Source organism: Asparagus officinalis, chromosome 4 (assembly GCF_001876935.1).
Source record: "Asparagus officinalis chromosome 4, Aspof.V1, whole genome shotgun sequence".
NCBI lineage: Eukaryota > Viridiplantae > Streptophyta > Magnoliopsida > Asparagales > Asparagaceae > Asparagus > Asparagus officinalis.
In genome coordinates this window covers 93915390-93928027 of record NC_033797.1, presented here as the reverse complement: position 1 = coordinate 93928027, position 12638 = coordinate 93915390, and the positions used below count along the sequence as shown (strand labels likewise).

At 37.8% G+C, this 12638-nt stretch overlaps 2 protein-coding genes across 3 annotated transcripts; one reads left to right on the top strand and one right to left on the bottom strand.

Annotated features, from left to right (window-relative positions):
• LOC109837858 (putative leucine-rich repeat receptor-like serine/threonine-protein kinase At2g24130) lies at positions 95-4603 on the top strand. Its single transcript, XM_020406229.1, has 2 exons — positions 95-2876; positions 3054-4603. Exons 1-2 carry the CDS (start codon positions 338-340, stop codon positions 3473-3475), a joined length of 2961 nt encoding a protein of 986 aa, XP_020261818.1. The 5' UTR covers positions 95-337; the 3' UTR covers positions 3476-4603.
• On the bottom strand, positions 8153-11235 carry LOC109837857. 2 transcript variants are annotated; one of them, XM_020406227.1, is made up of 4 exons: positions 11042-11235; positions 10907-10952; positions 8826-10278; positions 8153-8368 (listed from the first exon to the last, which is right to left on the bottom strand). In XM_020406227.1, the coding sequence occupies exons 3-4, from the start codon at positions 10245-10247 to the stop codon at positions 8345-8347; spliced, it is 1446 nt and encodes a 481-aa protein (XP_020261816.1). In that variant the 5' UTR covers positions 10248-10278; positions 10907-10952; positions 11042-11235; the 3' UTR covers positions 8153-8344. The 2 variants fall into 2 exon arrangements, with proteins under 2 accessions (XP_020261816.1, XP_020261817.1); XM_020406228.1 differs by having other exon boundaries at positions 8826-10165.

Sequence of the window (12638 nt, the reverse complement as noted above, 5' to 3'; positions counted from 1 at the left end):
ATAAAGAGAACTTAAGAAAAAAAGTATGAATATTAATGTCTAAGAAAATGGAGAAGATACTACTGACCAATATCATTTTATTAAGTCACACCACCACTTGACCCTCTGAGGATAAATGTGGGTTTTCTCTTAATCATGTGCAATAAACTTCAATCTTCCACTTCGAAGTATAGATACACTCAATAGACGAAGATTTCCTTTTAACCATTCTCATTAGCCAATATCTTCACAGTATACTCTCCATTGACTGTTGACATCCACTTAAAGTCTTGGAAAGCTCTATTGCATCATTGTTCGGAGAGAATACATAACTCACAGTGCTAGAATAGTTAATCTAATGGGTTTCTCCCCCTTTACCTTAGTCCAATTTCTCTTCCTTCTCATCCCCTCCCTTGTTCATCCCTCCCGTCCGACCAATGGCATCATAACAGACCAATCAGCTCTTTTAGAATTCAAGAAAGGAATTGTTGCTGATCCACAAAGTTCTCTTAGTAACTGGAACAAGGCGAATCATGTCTGTGAGTGGAAAGGTGTAACTTGCAGCACAGAATCTGGAAGAGTAACTGAGCTTGATCTCAAAGGTAACTATCTTCAAGGAACTATCTCCCCATTTCTCTCAAACCTTTCTGTCCTCGAGTTACTTGACTTGTCTGATAATTCATTTCAAGGTCCCATTCCAGTGGAGCTTGGGACTTTGTCTAGGCTAGAGTTACTTAGTATAGCTGGGAACAGTGTGCGATATGAAATTCCTGAGAGTTTTTCAATGCTCTCGGAACTTCGTTATATCAACTTGAGAAATAACCGGATTCAGGGCAATCTTCCCACCTCTTTATTCTACAACTGCACTCAACTGAGCTATATAGATCTTTCCAACAATTCATTTACTGGTGTCATTCCTTCAGAAATCGGAAATCATCTCCTTTACTTGGAGAACCTTCTTCTTTATTTAAACCAACTATCAGGTTACATTCCAGTTTCGCTTTCCAATTCAACACAGATGGTAGAGATTGATCTTGAGAACAATTTCTTTAAAGGCACATTACCCTCAAACATTTTGATGCATATGCCTTCTCTTGAGATACTTCATCTTTCTTACAACAATTTCTCAAGTGATGAGCATAATTCCGATCTCAGCTACTTCTTTGATTCAATTGCAAATTTGACTCATCTAAAGGAGCTTGAGCTTGCTGGAAATCATCTAGGAGGTGTACTACCTTCAACATTAGGCCTCCTCAGTGTCAACATTTCACAAGTATATCTCCAAGACAACTTCATATATGGAGCAATCCCATCAAATATATCAAACCTTTCAAACTTGATGGAATTGAATCTGTCAGACAATCTTTTGGATGGAACAATTCCCTCGAAAATTATTCTCTTACCCAGGTTACAAAGGCTATGGTTATCCAACAACCTACTATGTGGTGAGATTCCATCTCCTCCTGGTGTTCTAAATAATCTTGGACTGTTAGACTTATCAAAGAACAAACTTTCTGGTGCAATTCCTCCATCTCTGGGAAATCTGATTCAGCTCAGGACCCTTGTTCTTCACAGCAATTTGCTCTCAGGGCCCGTTCCACAAAACCTAGGAAATATGAAGTTAGAGCTCCTTGACTTGTCTCACAATAGGCTAACAGGCAACATACCAGTAGAAGTTGCAAGCTTGTCCACGATGGAAATATACTTCAATTTGTCGGATAATTTAATTGGAGGAATACTTCCAATGGAGCTAAGCAATATGGACAAAGTATCAGCAATTGATCTGTCTTCTAATCTTTTCAGCGGCAACATTCCTCCGAACCTGGGTAACTGTGAAGCAGTTGAACTATTGAATCTTTCTCACAATCGGCTTGAAGGACAAATTCCTGTGTCCTTAGGAAATCTACTAAGCCTCCAATCTTTAGATCTCTCCTCCAATTTCCTTTCAGGGCTAGTCCCAACCTCACTTCAGAAGTGCAACAGTCTTAAGAAACTTAATCTCTCATTCAACAATTTCAGTGGCGCCCTACCAAAAGGTGGTATATTTGATTCATTAACAATTGAATCAGTTGAAGGAGACCATCTCTGCGGATCACTTCCAGGAATTCCCATCTGTGATCATAGGAAGAGAAGCATGATACACTCTCACACATTCTTGGGCATTCTAGTAACTGTAGTATCTGTCTCAGCATTTTCTCTGACAATCATATCTGCTCTAGGCTACCAGAAATTCATCAGAGCTGTATTACTTCGAACTGATAGTGGCGTTTTGAATACATCTGCAATTGACCTGTCAACAAGTTACCCAAGAATAACTTATAGAGAACTTGTGGAGGCCACAGGAGAATTCAACCAAAGCAGACTAATTGGCTCCGGAAGCTTTGGGCATGTCTACAGAGGGGTATTGAGCGATGGAAGTGTAGTTGCAGTAAAAGTTCTTCGGATACAATCTGGAAACTCCACAAGAAGTTTTAACAGAGAATGCCAGATTCTGAGGAGGATTCGGCACAGGAATCTGATGAGGATTATAACAATCTGTAGCCTTCCTGACTTCAAAGCCTTGGTGCTCCCTTACATGTCTAATGGGAGCTTAGAAAGCTATCTACACCCAGAGGAGTGGCATTCTGGTTTGCAACTGGGCTTCATGGAAAGGGTGAACATTTGCAGTGATGTCGCTGAAGGGATGGCCTATTTACACCATCATTCTCCAGTTCAGGTCATCCACTGTGACCTGAAACCGAGCAACATTCTCCTTAATGATGACATGACTGCTCTTGTGTCAGACTTTGGTATTGCTAGACTGGTCATGACAACAGATGAAAGAACTATGACGGCTGAAACTGCAGGCAACTCAATGGCTAATCTCCTATCTGGGTCAATTGGCTACATTGCTCCAGGTATTATTTTGTTTCTTGTCAATGCGCTTTGATCAGCCTAGTTGAATGTATAAGCATATCCATAGTTCAGCTGATTGTACTATATCAGTTTCTAAGCCTAGTCTATTAAAGAAATTTCTTTTACGAAATGTTAATACAATCTCATGCGGAATATCTGTTTGCATGTGAATCATCTAGAGTATGGATATGGTAGAAGTGCATCCACAAAAGGAGATGTCTACAGCTTTGGTATTCTTGTGCTTGAAATTGTTACAAGAAAGAGACCTACAGATGACATATTCAATGAAGGTCTAAGCTTGCATAGATGGGTGAAGAACCACTATCATGATCAGCTCAGTAAGGTCGTTGACTCCTCCTTGATGAATAACATCAGGGGTCTGAACCCAGAAATAAAAAACATGTGGGAAGTTGCAATCATAGAGCTACTTGATCTAGGACTTCTTTGCACCCAGGATGCACCTTCAAACAGACCAACAATGCGAGATGCTGCTGATGATTTAGACAAACTAAAGCATTACCTTGGAGTTGATACAACCGCGACATTTACTTCAGCCCATGGAGTTTCATCCTCTACTATTACAGCAGGTGATTCTTGGTAGCCTTAAAGTCATTATGTACAATTTTTTTTCATGAAACTAAGTGGTTATGTTCGTAAAACTAGTAGCAAACATAAGATTTAGAATAATGGCTTGCAAATTTCATGATGTCAGAGAGGGAGAAAAAACATAGAAAGAATTAGAGGAACTAAATGTTAATGTTGTTATTTTTGTTGGCCCAAATAAGTTGGCACGTTACAATGTGGCCCAGCTACCCACTAGATTTGTCCTAGCCCCCTCTATTCCTCTCTTCATACCCGATGGTACTCAATCCTCTCTGTCGGCCGCCCTCTCTCCATTTCGTGTCCTTCGATGCCTCCGCTTGGAGTCTCATCTCCTATCCCTGTAGCACGGCTCCTACCCCTCGATGCCCTAGCCCATCCTCCTGTGTCGGCTGCCCCCTTCTCTTATTTAAGGAGAAGGGTTGGTAGTAGCTCAGTGGTGGGAAGAAGAGGGAAGGAATAAGATACCTTAGTCTTTGTGCCCTAGCTTGTGTGCGATCCCCACCCTTATCTGAGCTTTGTGCTCCTATGAGTTTGTGCTACTGTGAGCTTTGTGCTCTCACCCCTTTGTGCGAATCCCCTTTCCTCTTTGTGAGTGATTTAAGGTGAGAAGATCAGTGGGCTCCCCTTTGTGTTCTTGGTGGTGCACTGTGAAGGAAGAACAGGACTGATTTCAGCAGGCTTCTGAGCCAAACAACAGTGACGACAATCCTCAACAGTGGTATCAGAGCAAGGTTGCTGGCTTTATTTTTCGGGTGACTGGTTCTTTATTTTCGCTGCGTTTAACTGCTGAAGTTAATATCTGCTTGTGCTCGTGTGAAAGAACAAAGAGATTGAAACAAGAACTTTGTGTTCATCGTTCTTCTCATTTGTTCGTTCTAGTTGCTTCACACGTTTCGAGCCGGATAATTACCGAAATTATCGTGCTATTTGCTGTTTGTTTTTCTATGTGAAAATTGTCTACTGCTAATCAATATAGTATGATTCAATATGGTATGACTCCGTTCAACGGATAATCTGATTTTAGCATTTGGAAACAAAAATTAAAATGCATTTTAATTCAACAGAAGTCTTTTAGGGCTGTTGGTCAGACTTATTTAACTTCTGACAATGAAAATAAACGGGCGGAAATGAACGAAAATGATTGTTCCACAATTTATTTGAACTTATCTCTCTGTGATTATAAAAGTTAGAATTTTGGAAACCTCTTTGCCCAGTAAAATATTTTTGTTTGAAAATTTTTTAAAATTTAGATTGGATATGTCTAAGGATATTGAGGAGAACCTAGATGTTTTCACAAAACTTATTTCAGATATTAAGTTAACTAGTGATAAACATATAGACGACTACACTCCTATTGTCCTTCTAAATGCTATTCCTGACTCATAGTGATGTGAAATCTGCTATTAAGTATGGTAGAGATGAGGTTACCCTTGACATTATGGTCAATGGTCTTAAGAGTAAGGAATTAGATTTAAAACATTCTGGGGGAAATAATAATTCTGGTGAGGTTATGCATGTGAGGGGTAGGTCTCAGAATAGGTCTAATAACCAAAAGAATGCTAGTAATGAGGAATCAAGTAAGAAAATATTCAAAAATGAAAGGGGTAGATCTAAGTTTAGGTCTAAAGTTAGAAGATGCTATAACTATCATGAAACCGGTCACTTTATTAGAGATTGTCCTAAGCCTAGGGAAATCAACAAAATGATCATACTAATATGGCTGTCTGTGAGGGCGAAATGGGTAAAATTTTCATGATTAATAATCTGTGTGATTATGCATATTTGACCTCTGTATTATCTGATTCTTTGTGTAAATCAGATTGGTTAGTAGACTCTGGTTGTACTTTTCATATGACTCCTTTTAAAAACATGTTTTCAAACTACAAGAAAATAGAGAATGACTTTGTGTCAATGGCAAATGAAAAGAAATGCAATGTTTTAGGAACTGGTAATGTATGCCTTAGGTTTTCTTCTGGTTCTGTATTTACTTTGAAGGATGTTAGGCATGTTCCTGATTTACGTTATAATTTGATTTCTTGTGCATCTCTAGAAAATGATGGTTTGGAGGGAAAATGGGGTAAAGGGATTATGAAAATTTTGAAAGAGTCTCTTGTTATTTTTACTGCTGAAAAACAAAATAACTTGTATGTTTGTCATGCTGAACCTGTGCTTGATTCTGTTAACTCTATGATAGGTGATAAATCAGTTTTCTGACATAATAGATTAGGTCACATCAAAAATAGAGGATTAGAAATTTTGCATGAAGGTAGTCACTTTGGTAGTGACAAAGGATCCTCAACAGAGGATGAAAAATAATTTAAGGATTTTCGGGAGTGCTGGCTATGTGCATCAAAGGATTGATAAGTTAGAACCTAGATCTAAGAAATGTGTTTTCTTAGGATACCATGAAGGGGTAAAAGGTTATAGGCCTTGGAATAAGAGTGAACTGGGGTTTAAGGTAGTAATAAGTAGAGATGTTATTTTTAATGAAAATGAATTTCCTTGTTTACCTTTACCTGCCCCTATTTCTGAAAATGATGCTCCAAATGAGGTGGAGCAAATGCCTATTATTAATCAACCTGAATCACATCCTGAAGATATAATTATTGAAAATCAAGATGAGATTATTCCTAATGAGGTGGAGCATGATATGCAGGAAATAGATAACATGCATGATTTGAATGATTATCAATTCACTAGGTTAGGAAACTTGAGAGATATAGAGATTGCAATTTGATTGATTGTAATATGTCTGAGTTTGCCTTTAATGTGTTTGAATCCCTTGAGTGCAATGAACCTAAGACTTATAGGTTTGGTCCTTTGTGGACTTGGCATTGAATTTTGATTTTGGGTAATCTTTCCTTTGCTTTGTGTGTTGCCTTTGTGGCCTATTAACTTGCTTTGTGCTTGTTAGTAGCTTTGTGATTTTTTCCCTTTGAACTCGATGACCGTTTGGTAGAGTTCAGTCCTTTGTGAACTTGGTATGTTTGGTGATCTTACCCCGATCTTTGTGATCTGAGTTTACTTTGTGTATTCTCTCCCATTGCTTGTATCTTCTTTGTGATCATACAGGTAATGATTTGGCGATGATGAGTCCTGCAGTTCCGTGTTTTTCCTCTGTGCACTACCTTGGGCCAAAGGTGGAGATTGTTGTTATTTTTGTTGGCCCAAATAAGTTGGCCCGTTACAATGTGGCCCAGCTACCCACTTGATTTGCCCTAGCCCTCTCTATTCCTCTCTTCATACCCGATGGTACTCAATCCTCTCTGTCGGCCGCCCCCTCTCCATTCTGTGTCCTTCGATGCCGCCGCTTGGAGTCCCATCTCCTATCCCTGTAGCTCGGCTCCTACCCCTCGATGCCCTAGCCCATCCTCCTGTGTCGGCTGCCCCCTTCTCTTATTTAAGGAGAAGGGTTGGTAGTAGCTCAGTGGTGGGAAGAAGAGGGAAGGAAGAAGAGACCTTAGGCTTTGTGTCCTAGCTTGTGTGCGATCCCCACCCTTATCTGAGCTTTGTGCTCCTGTGAGTTTGTGCTACTGTGAGCTTTGTGCTCTCACCCCTTTGTGCGAATCCCCTTTCCTCTTTGTGAGTGATTTAAAGTGAGAAGATCGGTGGGCTCCCCTTTGTGTTCTTGGTGGTGCACTGTGAAGGAAGAACATGACTGATTTCAGCAGGCTTCTGAGCCAAACAACAGCGACGATGATCCTCAACAGTTAAGTGCTTATATGATTAATCAGAAAATGTGAGCAAGATATCAAGGATGACATCTGTGTCTATGTATTATACCAAAAGATAATTAATATTTAAGAATGAAGAGATTTCAGAATCTCCTGTTAATTCTCCTTCATTTCTCCTTCTTCTTCCAAATCATAACGAGTTTGTATCACCTCCAATAAAGCATTCTACTGATTCCCCTTTTTCCAATATATTCGTTATAATTGCTTAGATCGTTGGATCAGTTGTAACTAGATTGACTAACTTCAAAGTTTTTGCTTTTCACAAGTAGCTTTCAGTTTAAAATTATCTTGATGGAATGAATATTCCATGGCAAGATGTTAGTACTTCCTAGCCTACTTTCATCACAGTGGAGAATATCCATGACAGCTATAGTTTACTGAAATCAGTACTGAGCTCAGCAGGATGATACCCATTGCTACCTCCTCTATTTTTTGTATCCATTCTTAAATGAAATCACCCCCCACCCCAAAAGACCCGCACATCCAAAATAAAATCCTTCACCAAATAGACAGTTCCGGAAGTAGTAATTTTACAATAGCACCCCCAGTAGTTAGCAACATGAAACAGTAAAAAAAAGAAATGGAAAAGTTCTGAAGGACACATAAGGGAGATAGAAAAGCACAGGAATATGAAAAAATGTCTAATAAGATTAGGTTGTAGGTGATTAACGTATAACCAGTTATATTTGTCTTTATTTTAACCTATGGTTCTCATGTTTTATGTGCAATCATGCTAGATAAACTTTTAAAATAGGAATATTGTTATGGATGGTCCGAAGGTTATAATAGGAGAACAAGGTCGTGAGCAAATCAACCTACAACATTTTTCTTTTTTCTTTTTTCCCCTCACAAGTAGTTTTCATTAAGAGAAAATATGAGTAAAAGTCAAAAGGAAAAAAAGCACACAATGATATATCTTTTATCGCAAAAGCATAAGAAGATGAGAATCAATGCACATTAGAGACTTTAAAGCTTTTCTGCTGAACACAGTTTTTTATATACATGTAACGTGATCACAATGTACATCATTACAAAAAAATGAAAAGTTGTATGATTAACAAAGTATTATGGTTCCTTCGCCGTAGTAGATCAAGAATAGGTAGTGTTGCCTGAGATGTACCAGCATGGAACAATTAAATCGAAAAGAATAGCATTGCCTGTTGGTAAAAAGAGACATCAGAAAGATATACAAGAGAAAGCATAACCCAACAAAAGTCCTTTACATGGAAGAATATTGCATTAAAACGGTAAATATTATGAATGTAAGATTTCATTCAGTAAGAAGGTTGATTTGCACACTATATTTTCAGAAGAAGTTTAGCTTTACTGGTTTAAGAAACACTAGGGAACCAAATAATTTGTTTTTTTCCTGGTTTGTTTATAGAAAGAAGTAACTGAAAATAGAGCGGGAAGAAAAAGAAAAAAAAATGGGAGAACTTTGACATATATAGACTCTCCCTGAAGACATGAGATTAGAATAGATGCAGTGAAAATGCAAGAGGTACGTGATTTTTGGATGGTTCCAATTGATCTGATTAGAGAGAACATGATTGATAACGTGTTTTAGTAGTATTAAACTGCAAATCTCGGATTTGATTAGTAGATGATAAGTACCTCCATGACCGAGACTACTTTGGAGTCATCATGTGGAGAGTGCTTTTTGGATGCCGACCTTTTTATAAGTTTTTCTATTGTGTCGAGCTGCTTGAATATATTCCTCAACAATGTCAACTGTTCTTTGCATCTTTCAGTATCTTCCTGCATTACAGTTCTTTCTTTTTCAAAATGCTTCAGGCAAAGTTTTAGCTGTTCAAAATCCATCTGAGAAGTACCAATTTCTTCAGCCTCAGGGTCACTAAGAGTCCAATTATAACCAAGAGAGGTTACTTTACTTGGTGTAGACAATTTGCTTCCATGCTGCAATGAAGGTGCTTTTCTAGGTGGAGCCAACTTGTTCCCATAATTTACATTTGTGAATTCTTTGTTCAACCAGTCATCGCCTCTAGGAAAGCAGTCCATAGATTCTTGTGGCATTAGATTAGGCATCCCTAACATGATACTGTCACTATGAACTGGTGCTTCAAAAACATGGTTACAAGGATGGTTAGGTTTACAGTCTTTGTGGATGTCTGAGATTTCAAATATGTCATGTAGACTTGCAGGGTGGACTGTGTTTCCATTTGATTCAGCTTCCAAACAAGAACTAGTAGCCCCAGCAGACTCTGGTGCACTCTCTGAACCTCTAACTTGAGAAGGTAAACATGAAACAGCTCGATTATCTAACTTCTTCCGGAGACCTCCTGACTTTGACTCAAAAGATGTGCCACCACTTGCTGCTGAATACCATGAACATGAAGCAGACTCTTGATCTGAAGTCATAAAGTCAATAGATGGAGGCTTGAGGACTTCAGTAGTAGCTACATCCAGAGGAGACATAGCTTCTTCAGTGTTTTTGGCCTGCATTAACTCTTTCAACGTATTGTTTATTTCCTCAGCTTGTTTCCACAGATGCTCGTGACTTTCTACTATTCCACATTCATCACATTTAGTGTGCATCTCAGAGCACAACTGGTCCAACTGAAAAAGAGATGGCAAGGAGGTGTTCTTTCTAAGAAAACCATGAAAGTTTTTCTTGTCTGTAAGGGCATTCTTTCTGGTAAAAGACCATTCCTCAGATATGTTGATTTGTCCATCAGCTGGTGTTTTGATGCCATGGCTTGCTAGTTTCTGCTTACAAATCTCAAGCTCATACATGAGTGATGAAATTTCCATTTCATTCTCCTGAATAACTTCTTCAAGGATCTCCACACTCTCTTCGGCATGATGCATTTTCTCCTCCGCCATTCTCCTGTATTGACACAATTCCATCTTCTCAGCAGCCTTTTCCCTTTGAAGCCGAAGAATCATGGATAAAGCTTCACTTGCTGCACTAGCTGAGGCCTCTCTTTCCTCCTCTAGTTCAATATAGAGATTCTTCATAATTATATATTGATTGCAAAGAGCTTCTTTCAAAGCAGTAATTTCAAATTCAGCCATAGCTAAAGATCAGCCAGGTGCAATGATAACCCTACAGAAAAAACCAGAAACAAATAGCTCCGACTTGTGTCACTACCCCCATAATAAGTTTTCCTACAAATAAATAAATACTTTCCCTAATGACTTTTGTGATGCACTACAAAGCATTTAAGGCCTCCGAATCCACATTCAGAAAATAGTTATCATAATCACTTGTGATACATCATTAGACAGCAATGACTTCCATACAGTTGCAAAACATCTTAAAAAGGAGGAAAATACATAAATCGTTCACAACAAAATTCCCTAAATAAATTACTTTCCTAGGACAAAAATATTCGCCGAGGCATGAAGATCTCACATGTGAATATTGAATTAGTCAGGAGAATTTAAAAAGAAAAATCCTAAGTTAAATTATTGTGTTACAGCAGCCTTCTCTGAAGAAATGCTTGGAATAATGAAGGGGATAATCCTAAGAAGATTTATTGATTTAATCCTTTTGCACAAAAGATAGATTCTTGCACATAAAAACGAAAACTTTTTTCCTAATCACCTAAAGTTCTCGATTTTGGAATTGGCGTTTTGCTAGATAGTAAATATACCATTCTAATTAAGCAAGGAAAAAAAAAAGAACAGAAACCTAGAATCCAAAGAAAACAAAGAGGGAGGTTGAATTGTACCAAATCAACAGCCCCAGAGCACAAGGCTGTTCGGGGTCTCAAAATCCTGTACAAATAAATAAAGAAATAAATTAGGAAGTAGAAATTAAACAATAAAATGAGAATTGTTGGATAGAATGTTAATGAGGAGCCGACCTTTCTTCTTCCTCTTCCTCATAAAGCTAACTCCATGGTTTTGCTTTTTGTGGCAAGTTTCTGGTTACCTACAAGAGAGGAGAAATTTTCGAAAAAAACAAAACTAGAGATAGAAATAAAAGGGGGGAAATCAAACTTTTTAAGAATTAATAATGTTCGGTGAAAAATTAGAACGGTTTTAAAATAAAATAAAAAAAACTCTCGCCTTCTCCAAACCCTTGATTCCCGCTCGCCCTCTCTATGCATTTCCCTTGTGAAATTTCGCCGTTTTTTAAAGAGAATTAAAAATAGAAAGCATAGAGCTTCGCTTTTGTTATGTGTACTCAAAACCAATGCAATAATGGTACACGCAAAGCACGTGAATAATTTGTAATAAAAAAATTTCTTAAGGAACCAAAATATGGTACCAATAAATATGACAAGTGAGGTGTCTCCCTCCTATTGGATAATGAGTTGGTCATCATTAATGATGACCAACTCATTATCCAATAGGAGGGAGATACCTCACTTGTCCCCTCTATTGGTCTCATATTTTGTCCAGGTATGTACAAATTATATGCGGTAAAATTATTCGGATTAATTGTGGATAGACCCCTCGTGGTATCACATAATTTCCTAATGGCCCCTTGTAGCTTTATTGGTGCAGTTAGATCCCCAATTGCGGATAGATCATCTTGGTGAAATTTTTGACTCTTTTAAAAGCTTTAAAATTGAAAATAATAATAATAATAATCGGGGTCTATCCACACCAATAGACCTACGCAGTGTCTATTTGCTTTATAAAACATTTTTTTTTTCTTATGTTAAGAGAACAAAATCCACTCTGCACAATTATATCGGTAGGGGTCTATTCGCAATTGATCCTACAAAGGGTCATCCATAATTATCACTTAATTATTAATACGAATTTATATTGCTAGCTCAAATGCGAAATGCTTTTGTCTATTTGTTTATGCTGACCTAGTTTGAATCACACTTATTACATGTTTGGGCTCTACATTGTACTCATATACAGTAGGCACCATGGGATCCACTTCAGGAATTATTCATTGAGCTATAAATGAACACTCTAAATTGTCAATAATTTTTTGGGAAAAATAACAAAAGGATTCACATAAATGTTGGCATGTGCGTGAATGATCCACCTTTTTATGTGCATGATTTGAAGTTTCAACCAAGGAAAGAGATTTCCTCATTGAGCTATAATTAAACAAAAATTATTTATGCCCTTAATTAAACACTCTTACTCGAAGACTAGCAACCTGATTTTGCACTTTAATTATATGACTGAAAGATGGAAGCAAAAAATGCATCAAGTATCTCCGATAATTCTGGATCGCAGGCTCAATAATATATAATAAGTCGTTTAACAGTGAAATGAATTTAGCTGAGAGTTTCATCTATCCTTTGTTGTTCCTTTTTTCACAAAAGATGCAAGTTTTGTGCCTGAACTTCCCATTATCTTGAAGGAGCTCTCTGAACAAGAGTGAGGACTACTAGCAAGTAGGAGTGTATTCAATCCGGTTACGGCTCTTATATAGTACTTATCATATTCATATCCGCTTACTCATTACGAATACGAATACGGTTATGGGTA

Coding starts and splice junctions, on each gene's coding strand:
- LOC109837858 (XM_020406229.1), top strand. CDS start 338: ATGGGTTTCTCCCCCTTTACCTTAGTCCAATTTCTCTTCCTTCTCATC. Junction 2,877..3,053: donor AATTGGCTACATTGCTCCAG/GTATTATTTTGT, acceptor TGAATCATCTAG/AGTATGGATATGGTAGAAGT.
- LOC109837857 (XM_020406227.1), bottom strand. CDS start 10,247: ATGGCTGAATTTGAAATTACTGCTTTGAAAGAAGCTCTTTGCAATCAA. Junction 8,369..8,825: donor AAGTAGTCTCGGTCATGGAG/GTACTTATCATC, acceptor TTTTACCAACAG/GCAATGCTATTCTTTTCGAT.